The sequence below is a fragment of the Camelus bactrianus genome, chromosome 34, assembly GCF_048773025.1.
Source record: "Camelus bactrianus isolate YW-2024 breed Bactrian camel chromosome 34, ASM4877302v1, whole genome shotgun sequence".
Lineage (NCBI taxonomy): Eukaryota > Metazoa > Chordata > Mammalia > Artiodactyla > Camelidae > Camelus > Camelus bactrianus.
In genome coordinates this window covers 9,755,137-9,773,454 of record NC_133572.1, presented here as the reverse complement: position 1 = coordinate 9,773,454, position 18,318 = coordinate 9,755,137, and the positions used below count along the sequence as shown (strand labels likewise).

The 18,318-nt window shown below is 39.3% G+C and overlaps 1 protein-coding gene across 2 annotated transcripts in view; it reads right to left on the bottom strand.

The window, feature by feature from the left end:
• PTPRO (protein tyrosine phosphatase receptor type O) overlaps positions 1–18,318 on the bottom strand; it is a 178,545-nt gene that overhangs the window by 16,775 nt on the left and 143,452 nt on the right. For both annotated transcript variants that reach the window (XM_010946475.3, XM_045510276.2), the window contains 4 exons: positions 16,297–16,365; positions 9,377–9,412; positions 7,637–7,718; positions 481–571 (listed from right to left, as the gene is read on the bottom strand). In XM_010946475.3, the coding sequence (XP_010944777.2) occupies positions 481–571; positions 7,637–7,718; positions 9,377–9,412; positions 16,297–16,365 (278 nt within the window). The remainder of the gene's footprint in view (positions 1–480; positions 572–7,636; positions 7,719–9,376; positions 9,413–16,296; positions 16,366–18,318) is intronic.

Here is an 18,318-nt window from a genome sequence, read left to right as displayed (position 1 = left end):
CGATATGGGAATCTACTTTAATTGTCCTGTACGTATTTCATGTTACTTTTCCTTTGAATGTTACTTTTATTGCAAAACGCTAGCAAATAGCAGAACTTGCCGGAAGCAAGAAAGGACGCTTTTTTCACACCTTGCACTCCGTCTCCATTTTCAATGAACTGACTGAAAATTGGTTATGAGCACAAATGATCTTACCCCTAATTTGGCTGAGACTTTTTGATCTCCAAAGGGCCAAACTGTCAATCCTTTCAGTTCAGATATAATTCATTGAAAAGCACAATAATTACATCTTCCTACATAGGACAGGGCAAAACGACATCAGTGCACCAATGAGCTCAGCGCAGCCACAGGCGTGGCCAGGAGGGTACAGACCATGACTGGGCCTGCCTGGCCAGAGATCGGTGGGACTGACTAATCCACAATGACAGTCCTTCAACCTTTGGGAGACACGAATAGGATTTGCGCTATCGACAATCTTACATGGCAGGATGTTTGTGTAACGGTTTTTACATCGGTTCAGGGGAAGGTCTGCCGCAAAGTGTGGAATGTCCAGTCCAATCAATTTCAACTCCTGTAAACGACAGAGAACAGATGTGAGATTCCCGCGCATGGTGTGGGCTGGATTATTGTTCACATGGGCTCATTGTTCATATTGGATTATTCTTCATGTCCTGTAACAGAAGGCTCACAGTGACCACACCCCCTTTGCCTTATGATGGCGCAGTGGCTCCCTTTGGGGACAGAGCATACTTCTCCACCCGACTTGTCACCTTGCTTTTGGCCAATGAATTTGGATGGAACGCACATCTAATCAGAAGCTTTCAATGTGCTTGCTCAGCTTACTTTCCTCTCTTGTGCTTCCTGCCATCTGCACTAAAAGAACACGCCCAGGGAAGCTGCCAGTCCCAGGATGAGAAGACGCACGGAACAGACCTGACTTGAGCAGAACCACCTCAGCTGTCCCACGGGCCCACGAGTGAGAAAAATTAATGTTGCTGCGGGTCACTGAGATTTTGAGGTTGTTTCTTATGCAATTTTATTGCAGTAACAGATGACTAATGTAATACACAAACACATCGGATAGCTAAGTGGTCATTTGGAGAAGGAAAGAATTGAGTGCATCACACTCAGGGTATGGAAATTTTGGAAAGCAGAAATAGGTTTCAGACTTTCGGAGGTACAGGGTAACTGAAATGTATGCAATTTGCATAAATATATAAGGAATTGTAGGTATTTCTCCTGTAGGCAATGGGCTTTCGAGAAGGTAGTAAAAGAGAGAATGAGGCGAGTACGGAGCATTCTCCACATTACAAGATACAGGGTCGACAGTCATTAAGTCTGGTAATGAAACCCCCAAATAAGGATAGAGCAGTAGTGGGGAGGCGCACCTGTCGATGAAAATAAGAACACCCAAATATCTGCTGGTGTGTCACAGCACTCATGAATTCTAGTACCGGAAGGTGCACTGATAGGGCAATTTTTATATAAACAGATGATCAACGTACTTCAAAAAGGTTACGTTACTGCAAAAGAGGGTTTCTAAGCTGCTCCGTCATGTGTCTGATAGGAAACAAGAGGTTGGAGTCAGGCCACCTGGATTTCCCTGCAGGCACCACTTACACTGTGATCTACATGAACGGTGCTTCCTGGAATTGTGCAGTGCACAACCTATACAGCAGATCCTGTACAAACCTGAGGGTAATATTAGTAATGGCATACATAACCAACTACAAATGGGGTTGCATATATAGTATGCATTTTTCTATAAGCCTATTAAGGGAAGAAGTAGAAACACCACTTGCTGTAAGTTTTTTTTACTCATGTGGGATGTTACTCCTCACACTTCCTCCCAATTATTATTTCAAAGAATCATAAGCTGGAGGAATATTTCTTTGGGGGAAGAATTTTGGAGAGTTTTTAAAAGACTTTTGAGGGGAGTTGGAAACATTTGGCAATGTTTTGAGAAATTGAACAGGGATATTTCTTTTCATGCCATTTGCTTCTTGGTTCAAGGGCTCATGCAAAGCAAATGCTTTAGACATCAAGTTCTTGGTGCGTCTGCTGTGTCCACAGAGAAGGTCATTGGTAGCTAGTGTGTGTCCTTAATAGCTCTGGGATGCAAGCTGCAGTCAACAAGGATGAAGTGACTTCAGTTGCCCAGATTTCTCTCTTCCTTTGATTTCTTATCACTTTGGCTTTTCAAGCTCATAAAAATCTCAAGTTCGTTGGCCCAAGTTGAAGCCAATCTCCAGATCAACAATGCTGACTTTGATCCTCCAATTCACAAATTTAAAAGATTTTTTTCCATCTCAGGCAAAACCTTTGCTTGCCAAATGCCCTTAAACAGAAGCTTGTCATTTTGCCTTTATAACTTTTTTTTCCATTTTAAAGAGTTTTCAAAGACTGATTATATTGTTCTTATAAGAAACAAAAACATTTTTAGCAAACTTCAACCAAGTCAGTGTTATTTTTAGATTAGCGCCTTAGCTCCTTTTGGAAGTTATAAGCTTACTTAAATGATACTTCCATTGCTTAAAATTTTTTGGAAATCTACTTTCTTTGGGGAGTGCCTTCATAGATAGTTTGTCAAAATATCTGGCTTATTTCAGTGGACCACTTATACACTGCTGGGTCTTGAAAAAGGAGTTCAGTTCTCCCTGACATCAGTTTAGTTATCTATAAGATAAGGCTAGTAATTTTTCCACACCTTCCTGATGTACAGTGACTATGAAATGAAATGATTAAACTCAACAAATATTAATACAGCCCTGTTGATCTTGACTGTGAAATGCTTCCTCTTTGTTTATTTTGCTTTGCCAGGCTCCATAATTTCTCCCTCCTTTGCTATTTGCACTAACCAACCAGCAACTCCCGCCTTCGAGTCCCCCGCTTTGAGAACAGACTGATAAACTGCAGGAAAAGGAACTGTGCAAGCAGATTGAGGCTGAAAGCTGGAGCACGTATGGAAGTTGACTAACCGACAGAACTTTAATTGTGTGTTCACTCCCTGCTGTAAATGCTCTCGGTTGATAGCAGAGGTTTAATTGACTGAACACTGGAAACGTAAATTGCCAGAGTTAAACTGCAGCAAATCAGGGACGGCATGTATACACAAAATGCCTTGCGATATTGTAATTTAGCCTGGCACTAAGTGGAAAATCAAATTCTGAGTTTCCAGCTCAACAGCTTTGCAGTTACCTTCTTTCTAACCATATGGAAACTCCAGAGGCTTAAATCTTCATGAAGGCCAAGTAGGAGGTGATGGCCTGAAACCAACATAAATCATTTTTGAAATTTCTTTTGCTAGTTTTGTTTCTGATATAATTTATCATCATGGGGTTCCCTCCCACCCAGGTTACATAGTTACTTATAGTGGATTAAATGATGGTCTCTCCAGAGATACGTCCACATCTGGACCCCTGGAATCCGTGACTGTGGTCTTGTTAGGAAAAAGAGTCTTTGCAGACATAATGAAGCATCACAAGATAAGATCTTTCTATATTATCTGCTGTATTAGCCCTGAATCTAATGACTAGTGTCCTTAAAAGAGACAGAAGAGGGTGAGGCCACGTGGAGGTGGAGGCATTGGTTCGAGTTATGCAGCTACAAGTCAGGGATGCTTGGAGGTGCCAGAAGCTGGAAGAGGCAAAGACGGATTCTTTCTGAGAGCAGAGGGAGCACGGTCCTGCTAACACTTTGAGTTTGGACTTCTGGCCTCTCAAATTGTGAGAGAAGACACATCTGTTGTTTTAAGTCACCAAGATTGGGGTAATTTGCTGTACTGGGAAACTAACACAGGCACCAGCACCAGCGGCAGTCTGAGTTGTGCTGGTTGTGTTTGAAGCACCGTCTTGAAAAGCAGAGCGCAAACACGTGCGCTGTGTTAGTCAGCTGGGGTTGCCGACACAAAACGCCACAGACTGGGCGGCTCAGGCAGAAGCGTGTTCTGCATGTTGCTGCCTTTGTCATCACCCAGCGTTCTCCCTGTTTGTCTCTGTTTTTGTCTTTACATAAGGACACCAGACATACTGGGTTAAGAGCCCACCCTCCTCCAGTCTGACCTCACCTTAATTACATCTGCTAGGACTCTCTTCCTGAATAAGGTCACGTGCTGAGGTACTAAGAGATTACGGCTTCAACGTATCTTTCTGGCGACACAGTTCATCCTAGAACAGGTACTCGGGAGGAAGGATGGAATGCTGTAGCGAGGGGAAACTTGGGCAGGTGAGGGGAGACTGGGAAGAAGGAATCAACCTCAGGAGAGTCTGCCAACAGCCAGAGGGGCCGTGGGCTGTAGGGTGGGATTTAGGGCAACACTCCAGTCACCAGACAGATTGCCAGTGCAGGTACTTGGCAACAGGGACAGCAAGGAATGACAGCAGAGAAAACTCAGGTCTGGGAATCAAGTAAACCCCCTGAGTGAGCACTGTTGGAAAGGGTTCGAAGTGACTTATTTCAATGATGGCTGCAGGAAGGTCTCCAGAGAACTGGACTAAAACACAAGTAAAGACAGCCACAAATGGAAACTACAACCAGAAACCAAAGGTCTTCTGTGAACCGTATGGTAAGTAGTGTTGCCTTGTTTTGATCTTCGTAACCACATTTCCGAACAAAGGTGGTAAGGGTTTTCACTAGCATCCCGATCAAACACAAAGCACAGAAATTAATGGCAAAATGAGCAATTTGTGATACGTCTTGTGGGCTCCTAAATCCCAAGCTCTAAAGTCTAGCTCTCCAAAGCCTTTCCAACAGGAGACATAAGAAATGAGGAGCTGAATTTAATTCCTGGGTCCCAAAGCACCTTAAGAAAAGATGTATATTTTCATTAGAAGGATAGTCAATCTATCCAGCAGATCCAAAATCAGATGCAGAGTGAAAGAGAAATTTATTCAGTGAATGCAAATTAGCAGTTCATACAGCTTCACGTGTGATTTATAGTTGTACCGGTGATACATATGAATCTAGACATTCGTTTCAATTTGCATAATGCTTATAAATGATGTAATTTCTCAATATGAGCGCAATCTTTCAATGTCAGTAACAAAATAAATACACGTATGAAGCATCATTATAAACAGGACAAATAAACTGCTCGGAGACTGAATTTAGCTAGTCCAATTCAATATCCTCTTGGGTTCCCATTAGAGTAAGAAATATTTTTTTCCTTAAGCCTCAACTATTTATCAAGTTCAGGGAAATTTGAGGGCTACCACGTGAAAGGTTTGACATGCACCCTCAAGTCAGGTCTGGGAGTGCAACGCGCCTTTGAGAGTAGAGGAGGTTACCCTGACACTGAACCTCAGGATGTGGGTGGAGCTGGGGGCTGGCAATTCCTGGGAGGCTGTCAAATAAAAAAAGGAAGTGAGTCAGACCACTGGGCCACTGCTTAAGCCTGAAACCTGCAATCTAAGCCTGTAATTTAAAACAGACTTCTGGAGAGTAATTTGTGTTTTCTCATCAGAGCAGAGATGCAGTATCAGGACTTGGCACCAACTACACTACATATTTGACCAATTATATTCTAAGAATAAAGGTATGTGGGAAAAAAAAGCTTCATAATAAGTAAAAATACTAAACACTCTTCAAATCAAGGTGTGATGGCTGATTTTATGTGTCACCTTGCCTGGGCTACGGCACCAAGGTGTTTGGTGAAAGTATTTGTTTAGATACGAATTACACTTACAATCGGTAGACTTTGAGAAAGCAGATTACTCTCCATGATGTGGGTGGACTTCACCCATTCGGTTGAAGGCCTTAAGAGAAAAGACTGATGTCCTCCAAGGAGAAAGGAGTTCTGCTTCCAGAAAGCCTTTGAACTTGACTGGCAGCATCAGCTCTTCCCTGGGTCTCCTACAGATGGCAGCCTTGCCAGCTCCCACAATTGTGTGAGCTAATCCTGTCAAGTAAATCTCTCCATCTCTCTCTTTCTATATACATGTGTATCCTATTATATTATCATACATAGGATATACATATAATAATTACATAATCATAATCAAAATATAATTATATAATGTACAATAATTACATAACATAATTAACATTATGAGTGCTTATATGTATGTGTGTGTATATACATCTCCTGTTAGTTCTGTGTCTCTGGAGAGCCCTGACAGATACACCAGGCACACAGCTTGGATGTATCCCTGGCCCACAGTGGTCCAGCGTCTCTCAGTGGAATACTGCTGGCCTGGGACGATCTTTGCTGTGCAGGACTGTCCCACTCATTGCAGAGCACCCCTGCCCTTCTCCCCATTAAATACCACTGGTAGCTCCCTCCCAAGTCCTGAAGACAACCACACACTCCCAAACCCCCTCTAGGGGACTGCCTGGTACGAGCTCAGTTGACAACAACTGATTTTGTTCAAATTAACCATCTTATAGATGAAGAAACTGAGATGATGAGAAACTGTGATTTTTTTCCTCAACATTAATCAGTGGCGAAACGGTAGTGAGGACCTGGGTTTTTGGACTCCCAGTTAAGTGTATTCCTATCCCCCTTATAAATCCTATGAAATAAACCTGAATGTGTTCATTGATACATTGAGCATATAAAAGTCTTCAGTATGTCATAAGCGTTCAATTTATGACATAAAATGTAAAATTCCACTTTTCACATATTTGAAGCAGCTGAAGCTAAGATCTAATCACTTACTGCTTGGTTCTCCAGTGTCCTCTCTTTGTTTGGAAATAATGTTCCCCCTCTTTGGTTTAGCTGTATAGCGAGAGCTTCATAGATTGTAACTTCAAGGAGATTAAAAATGTACCTACGTTATAATTTTCATTGCCATTATCAGATTTATCTAGATATTTGTTTTCTTCTGCTTTTTGGCTTATGTTTTCTTATCAAAAGTCCCCTCCTTTCGTCGATTTACTCTTTCTGAAGTGCCATCCTCACCAGAGATCTCCAATTCAAATCGAGTTTCTGTTCTTTGAGCTGTAGCATTTGGTGTAGCATTTATAACCTCTTACGCACCAGCAAACAATGGCTAACTGAGCCAGGCTTTATGTGGAAGTTCCCATGACACAGGTGGTAGTTAGGGGGCTTGGTGTCTGATAATGTATAAGGTTCTTTTCATCCTTAAATGCCCTGTTAGAATGAACACCCACACCAGGACTCCTGCTGCTTCTTGCAGACCAGAGCTGTCCTTGGCTGATTCCAGGAAAGAAGAAATGGTTGTGAATAATGAGGAGAAAGCAGCTACAGTCTACAACCTGGTGTTTCACAGGAAAAAGCAGCAAAAGGGCTTTTTAAAAAACCCACATAATTTGGCAAAGTTACTTTATCTTTCACTTCTGCTTGGTCTCCCTGAATCACGGACCACCTGAGCCTCCTGTAGGAGTTTAAAGGATGAGAGGTTATCTAGACTGTGTTCTGAGCTGGGAAGTGCATGGGAAGAAAGACTGAGGACCAATCACATCCCTTCCACCACTGAGCTCCCAGACTCACTCATTTCCATACTCTGACACACGGTCTTAGACTCAAACACACATGCTTCAGAAAAGGGACATGTTGCTAATTTTGTTCTTCTTCTACACAAACCATGTGTAACTCTCTTTCCCCAATTTCTCCAAGAAAATAAAACCTCCCAAAGACCTATGAGGTCCCATAGTGCGATATACTTTATCCACTCACCTCAAATTGAAGAGAAAATTTATAGTCAGAGTCTTTGGCCATATCCTTGATGTAGGCGTCAAAGTCATCCAGTTGAACTGGGCTTTGTCAAACACAAGAAAGGTACTGATGTTATTAAGTAAAACCATTAAAGTTTAAATGTATTATCTGGGTCCTATAATGCTCTTAAAATCTACCCAAATCTTAACATAAATTAATCTATCAGATTAGTTAATCAACAACTTCAAACAAATATATGTATTGAATACAATGTATTTGCTAATAGGATGTAAAACCACAGGTGGATGATATAAGCTGAGTGACTTGCAGCAAGACTGAGGGAGAGGCCAACTCTGTGGACCCCGCCAGGGTGGAAAGGTGATGCGGAAAGGAGGGGATGACGTGGAGATGGGGAAGGGGAGCCAAGGGGCGGGGCAGCAGCGTGGGTGGTGGGGGGGCATTTGGAGTGAAGGGGAAAAGATAAACAGAAGGTAACTGGAACGATGGGGGGAGACTCTCAAAAAATGGCTTGTAGAGAAGGAGAGAGGATGAGAAGGACAATGAGAAGAAGGAAGGAGGAAGCTGGCTTGATTTGAGGTTTTGGCTTGTGGGCAGGTTCCACGTCGTCCACACTCCACCCAAACTCTGGTCCACATCCTCCTTCTCTCTGCCTGGGTCTTGGGAGGAGCAAGGCCTGAGACTGTCTCCCCTTTTTGGTCCCAAGACCCTGTCCTCCAGCCTCTCTAGTCTATGCCTCCACCTCACTTCACAATCCAACCAACGATTTTGGGCAGCAAAATCTTCCTATTTCGGTCCGATTATTCCTTCCAGCTGACAGTGTCTCTCCTCTGCTTTGGCTGTTCTTGTCTGTCCTACGTCACTAAACATATGCCAATGGGATGCGTACTGATTTGAAATAGATTAAAGAAAAAACTATTCTGTTATCTCTGTGTGCCCAAACATCCCTCAAGGCTAAGTAGAAATTTTTTGCATCAACATTTCTTTTGTATTACGTGCTTCTTTAGCACAGATACCGTAGATCTGGCTGGGACCCCTAATTGCCACCCCGTGTTAATTCATCAACATTCTATCCCAAGCAAGTATGAGGAATGGACTTGATTTATAGGAATGTTCCACTCTTTACATGTAGAGTTTTTAACTAAAGGCCCGGAGGTGATGATCTAATTAGGCTTTTGAAATCAACTGGTAGTTAATTTTCACCCATCAGAATTATAATTCTTCTGACTTAATAGTTCAGTGGATAAGTGAAACCACAGGCTAGCTAAAGTAATTACCCTTTTCCATTTATTATAAAGATTTCCTGAGACAATATCTATCGAAGTGTTTATTACATCAAACAGAGTAAAAGCCTTTCCCTGCGATAAGCACAGAATTTGAAGCTACAAAGTGGCAGTTTTTGGTACTACTTTGATGTAGCTAAATGTTAGATTTTTTTTTATAGATTTACAACAGTAGACTTCCTTCTGCAAGATGTTTATAATTCCTAACAACCCGTTCTTTCTCAGATTTCATACGGTGAGAATTTTATTCCTGACTTAGTTTCTGTAGTACACTTTCTTAGCGGTCACGGTCATTCATATGTGTAAACACACCAACACTCAATAGTTCAGCTATTATAATATGCATTTGCCTTTTTCTTCAGCATCCCTTCTATTTAAAGGCAAGCGATCTTTTCCACTTGGAAAGTGAAGATCATTATAAAGAATACTTTTTTCAAATGAAATAGTAAGAAAAACTTACTTAGTCAGTTTCCTCTTCTTTAAACCATTTTTACTCCTGAGAATTAAAAAAAAAGAAAAAGCAAATTTATCTGGGCAAAAGAATTGATTAACATAATGATTAAACTTGAAGAGTTTTAAATAATTACATCAGGCACCTCTATTTTATTTAATTTTTATTACACCTACCTCAAGTTTGCTTAATTACCTTCCCATAAATGAGACGATAATGTTAAAATTTTCAGATTTGTTTTTTAAAAACTTTACTAGATTTCAGGAACATACCTGCACTTTATATTTCAGATTCCCCTCCCCCCCAAAATGAGTTGCTCCTAGGGGTTCAGTTGCTGAAGTGTTTTGTACACAGACAGAAGTTATCTGCTCCCTGGATAGTCCGGGTCCCACACGCGAGAAGGAAAGCACTGAGGAATAAAGGAGCGCGCTGATGGTGGCAGGCGGGGCATGTCAGTTTCTTAAATAAAGACTAAAATAACCTTTCCGGACACTTTAATTGAGAATGTGAATTTTTTTCTATCAGTGTTGTCGTGTATCTTACATAATTCTACTATGGCATTAGTCTTTTTCAGTTTTGAACTAGGTTTTAAGCTACCTGAAGAGTTGTACCTGCTTGTCCTAATTCGTTACTAGTCTGCAAGGTTGAACTCATGTAACACTCATGTATGTTTCAGTTAATTACATTTTTAGGGGGATTTTAGGATAATTGTTTTCCACCAACAAGTAAGATAACAGACGTAAGTCAGATAATACTTAGTATCTGTGGAAAGATTTCATTATTGCGTTTTTATTATCTGATGCAAATGGTGAATACTGATACGTGATTGAGTATGAGTGACAATTTTTATAAGTAATGTTTAGAGGTCTTTCAAGATTGATGGAAGCACCCAGACGTTCAGAACATAAACAATCTATAGTAAATAGCCATTTGTGATCTGAATACTCTTCTGTGCCAAAATTCTAATTTATATTGAAAATTATGAATGCTTGGGTATCCCCATTTCTGGAAAGTCTTTAGCAGAATGAAGCACTGCTTCTTCTGAGCTTTCATAAAACTTGGTTCAGGGAGCATTTCTTACATGGTCTGACCATCAGACACGTGCTCCTCTCCTGACTGTCCTTTGTCCCCAGAGCTGAGCGCAGTTAATGGGACACTAGTGGGTGGTCAATAAACGCTTATTTAGTTGAATTGAAACAAAACACCTTTGTTATGTTACCCACACAATTTTAATTCCATTCAAGATTTGCAGACACTAACTACTATATAGAAAATAGATAATCAACAAGTTTCTTCTGTAGAGCACAGAGAACTGTATTCAATATCCTCTAGTAACCTATAATGAAAACCAATATGAAAATGAATATATGTGTGTATATATATATATATGACTGAAACATTATGCTGTATACCAGAAATTGACACAACATTGTAAACTGACTGCACTTCAATTAAAAAAAAAAAGAATTTGATATTAGATTTGGGCTCATAGGGGATCCCACTGGGGATATGGGACTTGTGGAGGGGAGAAAGTAATGCCGTGAAAGACACATAGAGAAATATCCACAAAGGCAAGTCGTGCTTCTGATTTTCCTTTTCTAGTTTCCGGTGGTTTCTATTTCTGCCCAGTTTTGAATGAAGACCATCCATTTGATAGTTCTTGTCCTTTTTTTCCTCCTTCATCCTCTTTGTCTTCCATACTTGGGATTTAGAGGAAATAGACATTCTAGTTTTTACTGTTCCCTTCCCTCCTCCCTCCCCCAACAAATCCACTGTCATACTGGACACAGCTGTACCATGTAGGCATTTGGGAACCTAAAGAAATATGTCTCATCATCACTTTTTAAAATTGAAGTATAGTTGATTTATAATATTGTGTTAGTTTCTAGTGTACAGCATAGTGATTCAGTTCCACCTGTACATGTATATTTTTAATATGCTTTTTCATTATAGGTTACCCTGGTCATTATTAAAGCCTAATTTGTAAGTTACCCCATCAATCTCTGTATTATTCCTTACAACTGCATATGAATTTATAATTATCTCAACATTTCAACATTAACTTTAAAAACTTTAAAAATGAAGATATGCAAATAAGCATAGATTCACCTGATTTAAGCTTAAAACAAACTGTGGAAAATGAGAAAGTCAGAGAAGTAAGCAGGGAAATGAATATAACAGTATATGCAATTTTCTTTCTTTTGTTTTAGTTGAATTCTGTGCAGTGTACTTGAAGGGTATTTGCTGCAGGCATTCTAATAATAAGCAGAATCCTTGAGGATGATCAGTCGATCCTGAGTTTAAAGCAAATGTGTATTTTGAGGGTCAAGATGGAATTTATGTGTACTGCTCATACCTGAACACTATCTGATGTTAAATACTTAAAGTATTGATTGACTATGGTGAAGTCCTCTACTGGAAACTGTTGTTAAGAATAAACATAGAATAACGTCATTGTAGTAATAGCTTCATCATAATAGCTTCTCATCAGCTAGTACATTCCTCTGACTTAAGTACTTACACATCAGTGTCCACCACGCGTCAAAAGTTTTCTATCTAGCTCTCTTTTTAAAGAAAATACAAATTCCGGTATTAACAATCCCCACTGTGAGGCAGTTCTGTTTTTATATTTCTCCCATTGCAACTCAAAGTCCTACACTTTGCCCCCTGTATTTATTCTGTCTTCGGAGGAGCTGGAGAGCATTTGATCAATTGCCTTTTTGAATAACTAACCCTCCAGATTGCTTAAAGCTTGAACTCTGCACCCCTCCATAAGCCATTTTCATTTCCAGTCTGTGAACAATTTTTATTGCTTTTTTCGGAGTCCTTCTCAAGTTGTCCACATTTCTGGATCTGTCTGTACATAGTTTAGTATCTAAACACCATGGACTAATACTTAAGGACAATGATTTTTTTCCTTTGGGAAACTGGTACCTTTTTCCTTATGGCTCAGAAAAAGCCCTTCTAGATACTTTAGCCTCAGAATTCAAGATTATTATTACTACACTATAAAAGTTGAGAGGGACACCCTTTGAGGTTTGATTATTAAAATGATTTTAAAAATCAATAAAATAAGAATTGAAAGGAGGTTGCTTTTTAAAAAATTTCTACCGCCCAGTAATTTATTTTAAATTTGAGTACTTTCAAATTCCACAAAGAAAACTGAAAAAGAGCAATCTTTTGTCTGAACTCTTTCTTCTGTGCTCTCAGTGATCTAAAACACCGCAACATCCAACATACACAAACCTCAGGGCAGGGCTAGTAAATACACACAGCCTGGAATCACAGTGCTCTTTGCTCCTGAATGGAATGGTCCCACAGAAAAAGCACAGGGTACGGCACGACACAAGGGCACCTGTTACATATGAAGTGAGCAGAAACACCCTAGCATTTTCCATATGCATGATGAGGAAACCTGCATAGGGCAGAGGGCCTTTTAAGCTCATTTAAAAGTCAGGCAAGTTGTCTGCAATGCATTTTTCAAATAATACGGAGCAGACTGCAGTCCACTGCAGGATACGCTGATTAGCCTTGTCTTTGTTGGCACTGACAGTCCTCCACGGTCACGTATCAGTGTTTTCACTTTAGCTTTTCTTTGAATAAAAGAAATTTAAATGCATTTGGACAATACATACTGTAAGATGTTTGCATATACTAAATTTAAAAGACTCAATATTAGAGTTTTTTTCCTTTAAACACAACAGAGTGCGAATCAGGTTCTTCACAACAGATTGAATATTAAGCAGTGCTTCAAAGAATGAAGGGGAAGGAAAAAAGGCCAAGTGAATAAACACTGAAACATTATTTTCAAAGGGGGAATAGTTTCCATGTTTATTCAAAGGAAGTCGCTTTTTAGAGAGGAAAGAACAGATTTCAGAGACACTTGGTTCTGGAACCTGGGTTTTCTATATAGTCGTGTGAGGTTAAGATAGTTAATCTCCTTATGCCTCTATTTCCACATCTGTAAAATGGGGCTGAGAATGCTCTCTGCAGAGTTGTGGGGGCAATTAAATAAGAGAATTACACAAACAGGCCTGCACATAGTCAGTTGTTCAATATTCATTGAGTTACCATTATTATAAAAATATGAAGGCCCCAAATACAGAGTATAGTATTCAGGGTTTCTCTACTTAGAGCATTTCTTCCTTCTTGGAAGTATAGCGCTAATGGATGGAGATGGTGAGAAAAACAGAAAGCATCATTTACAAAGATGAAAAGCCAATGGATTGACTCAACAAAGAAACGAATAACTAGCAATAAGTGGAAGAAAAGCTTGCCAAGAACATCACAAGACGAAAATTTAATTGGGAAGACATTACAGTTAGCATCTTGGTACCATTAGCTACGTTCATCCATTTCAATACATGTTTAATAATTTTACATGCTGCTAAACCCATATACTCATTAAAAAGGATTTTCCCTTCGGTTTACTTCTTGAAAGCTAACTTTTAAAGACTTTGTGTTAGACAAACAGTAAAAAAAAAAAATCACTTACCAAGGATTAATATAAAATGCCAAAAGATAATCAGTCCAAAGACATGAGGGTAGCAGGGTTAAGAAAGCAAATATACTCCTACGCCTGTGAGCATTAATAGATAACAGATGTAAAGATGAAAAAGTGAGCAAGAGTTAGTAATACAAACTGTGAACAGAGATCAGTAAATTACCTGCTGGGATTAATTAAAATGACAAGCACCTTAATTACAATTACATATTATTCAATTCTTTGAAATTTAAACATGAGGGCTTAAGTACTATGATACTACCAAAATCAGTTTTATTCACACGTGGCCTTGTTGTAATCAGATATAATTCTTTCAACTTGGTTTGTGTCAGTTAGTCTGCTATTAGGTGATTACACTTTGCATTCAGTTAAATGAGGCTCTGAAATGCCTCATTCGTTATCTCCAGTCTTACTCTTGGATATTACCCTTGCCGTGTTAAGTGTATTTTAAAAAACCTCTAAAACATCGTTTGATAGCTGACAGCAGCTTGTGTAAGGAAATGTAAATGGTCAGTTTATGAACACTGATTCTGGTAAGTAATTTTTCAGGACACATTCTTATAAAGCTGTACTGCTGGGTTTGATGTTCTATAATATTTAAAATTTAAATTAACACATCATTTCCAAAAAAAAAGTCACCCTTAAAACAGAGGTATGGTATGACACCCAGGTATCATTCATTCAAGATTCATTCAAGATACGTAGCTCATTACCTGTCTAGTTTCTAATCTTACTTACATTCAGTTGAGTGGGAGCAAAATTATTTAGTTTCACGTTAATTCTAATTCAGACTTGATTTAAAACGCCTGGTTTGAATCAAATTTCAGGTATTTAAACCATTTGTGAAATGGAACATTTATTAATGTAGATTTCAAAATAGCCTATGTTTGTATCTAGAGTTTTTCCGAGAATTAGGGGAGAAAATGTCACCTTGTTACTTTAGCTATTACAAGTCTCCACTGAGACATGTAGTCTCAGTTAGCCAGAAAATCCTGGTGCTGGCAAAACCGTCTTTACCCAGAGCTGCAAGAGAATTTTCTTAATTTTACAGAAAGGTCCTGGAATGAATTCTCTTTTGCCTCAGTTCTCCCAAAACTGGTCTCTCATGAATTTTCCGTATTGTGACCGATTGCGTAGTCAGTCAATTCACAGCCCTCCTGAGTCACAGGTATAACTGGCTCCGTTCCCAGATGGGCCCCTCATCACTACTCTGTGGACTGGGCTTTTTTAAGGGTGGGCCAGGCAAGAAACAAACATGAGTGAGTTACTCTCCTCATTCGGGAAACAGTGCTAATTACACTTGAACAAATCTAGAAATGTTTCTTAACTTTTTACCATCCAGAGTTTATCTGTTTCTCTTTCTTCACAGTTGGGTGAATCATATCTGAGTAGCCAAAATTCCATTCAGGTTGAAGCTTCAGGGCAGCACAACATATTGTCTTGTTGAAAAGAATCCTATTTCAACTAGAGTTTCAACTAGAGTGGGTCTCAACTAGTTGCCCACTTAAGGAATTAGAATTCATAGTTTAAAGAAAGCCCTCCCTCCTTCATTAATTCTGAGGGTAAAATTTCCAGTCTTTATATTTATTTCTTTCAGATTAACCATTTTGGGGCGGTTAGGAAATAGAAAAGAATCACTTACTGAGGATTAACCTGAAATGTATGTATATTTAAATGTGCTTTGCATGAAAGAAACAAACTAGACCATGGAAGCAGTGCTGGCGTATGAAGCGGTTACTTAGTCAGCAATCTTGTTGGGTATTCATTGCTGAGTATAGGATTATTAATTTTCCTGTATCACTGTTAAGTGTAATGTCAACTAATTTAACCTCATGACGATGCTTTCTTAATTCTCAGAATACCTCTTCCCTCCAGGTCCTTAATACTCAAGCATAAAGAAACAGGAGGCTACGTTTCTTATGGAAATTTCCTGGCTTTGACAGTCTGCTGCCTGTAAGCATAGGAGTTGAGAGCCCTGGGCTGTACACTTCTACTTGATTTTTGAACCGAAGTGGCGGCTCATTTCCCCAGGCACTAAAGTGCAAGTTTTAAATAGTGATCTCCCGCGGTTTGCATGGAGCCTCCCCTCCTGCCTGCAGCCACTCTTGTTTGGCGAGGCTCCTGCATTTCATTCCAGCTCTTCTGCAGCCGCGTCCTGGGTGACTTGCACAACTGCACTTGTCCTTTGTGTAATATGGTAAATACAGAGCCATCTACTGTATTTTCTCTTCTTCTTAATTGCATTAAACTTATATCAACGAACGTACTCAGTGAAAAAGATGTAATCTTCAAAAATCCACTATCATTGAAATTATGAAAGGATAATCGGGCAAAACTATCTATCCCCCTAAAATAATGCAGTAGGGTTTGGAGCACACACAGTGTAGCTAAGCCACGTAGAGACTCTTTCCAAAACAACACTCACCAGTTGTATGGAAGCTTTCCATCTCGCTCTAAGGATGCAAAATTAACAAAAGTGCCTGCTCCACACTCCCTGTTGGAAAGAAACCACAAAACCAAGGTTACTGCTTGACAGAGTGCTCTTTACCTTGACATAAAAGAAAGTTTTAACAGCTAACCTTCACAGCATTAAATTTAAAAAAAACCTGATATAATTTCCATGTATTCCTATTTTGTGTATGATGCAAAATAGAAAGCTAAAACAAAACAATTTTTCACAAGGGCACACGCACCCAAATCAAGTTATTTGAAGCCAAATGATTTGGTTCATAATCCTTACCAAAGGGCACTCATGATCCTAACAGAAATCTTTGAACTATTTGGGGTACAGTAGTTTTTACAAAAAGCCTTCAATAGTAAGGTATAGAAACTCTCCTGGACTGACCAAGGGCTTCCCATTTTTAGCAAATGTTCTTTGTTTCTATAGCATTTAATTTTCTCTCTATAATGACACAAGGCTCCAACTGCATTGTTTTCTTCCTCCAGAATTCTCCCCTCGTATTGTGATGCTCATTTAATTCATCACCTGAGAGTAAAGGAGTGATGCGTATGAAAATGAAATAGATGGGATTTTGCAGAGCTTCCTATCCAGAAGTTTGCCTCTTAATCTGTCAGCAGAAAGTATTGTTAAAGTTTTATTTTCCAGAAGTGGAGGAAAAAGGTAAACATAATTCTCATGCTTTCCCCACCTTTCGCTTAATATCATGAGTAAATAACATAGCTCCCTGGGGCTCATGCGTCTCATTTTTCCCTCTGTAAGAAATTGATGGGCTTATTCAGAACTGAAGCAGATTTTGCCATTATTGGCACAATGTACTAATTACTTCAGTTATCTGCCTGTTCTCATTAGAGTGTTCAAAGACTAGCTTTCTTCCTTGAAAAATACACTAACATATCATTTCATGTTGTATGTATTATAAATTAGACCTCATCAATTGATGTTTCTATGTCAATGTCCTGTATATGGGATTTATTTTACTCTCTAATTCAAGGGTTCTTAATCTGGGGTCCAAGGATAGAATTTAGGGCTCAAGGAACGCAAGTGGGAAAAAGTACACCTTTTTTTCACAACCTCTAACTAAAAGTTAGCAATTTCTTTAGTTATTAAAGTAGGCAACAAGAGCCAATCATATCATCAGTACTTTTGAGATTTGAGAATAGAAATTGCATTTATTTTTCTATAATAGACTTGCTGCTGATATTAAAATATGGTTCACAGTCATCACTCTGATGAAATTATGAGCGTTCTTACACACCTTACTAAATATTGTTATGTGATGTACTAATAAAGATGCATGCAACTCATTTGTTTTCTGAATACTTTGATTACCCTATTTTCATATAATTAATTTCTTTTTTTTAATCCTATGTGTTTTATTTTAGGCACTTAGAAGGAAAGCACTGTTCTTGAAGAGATCCACAGGCGTCATTAGACTGCCAGAGAGAATCACGGCACAAAATAATGTTAAGAATATCCACTCTAATGACCAGCTGGCTGGAGTAGAATCACTCCTCCGAAAGATTCTGCTGTATGCATCACAAAGGATGCTCCTGCAATGATACCTTCATGAATACCACTGCTTCCATTACTCCCTTTGTTTCCGCCTCTCCCCATTACCATTGTGGGCTAACATTTATTCCGTGCTTCCTATGACTCTACCATAGCTGAGTTATTGCTCCTAGCCATCTGCTAATGTAGGGCTGTTATCATCTCTTCCTGATCTACATTTTTTCCTTGGCTTCCAGGACCTCATTCTCTTAGTTTTCCTTCCACTCCACCAAATGCCTCTTGTTGGTCATTTTTTTACCATTATCTCTTATTTTCTCCCTGAAAAGCTTAATATTAGTTTGTTCTGGTGCTTAATCCAGGGCCTTCTTCTCAAATTTACGCTTAAGTCCTGGATTTCATCCAGTCTGTAGCTTTAATAACATTTGTATGGTAAGAATCCTAAATTTCTATCTTTAATCCAGACTTGTCCCCCAAACA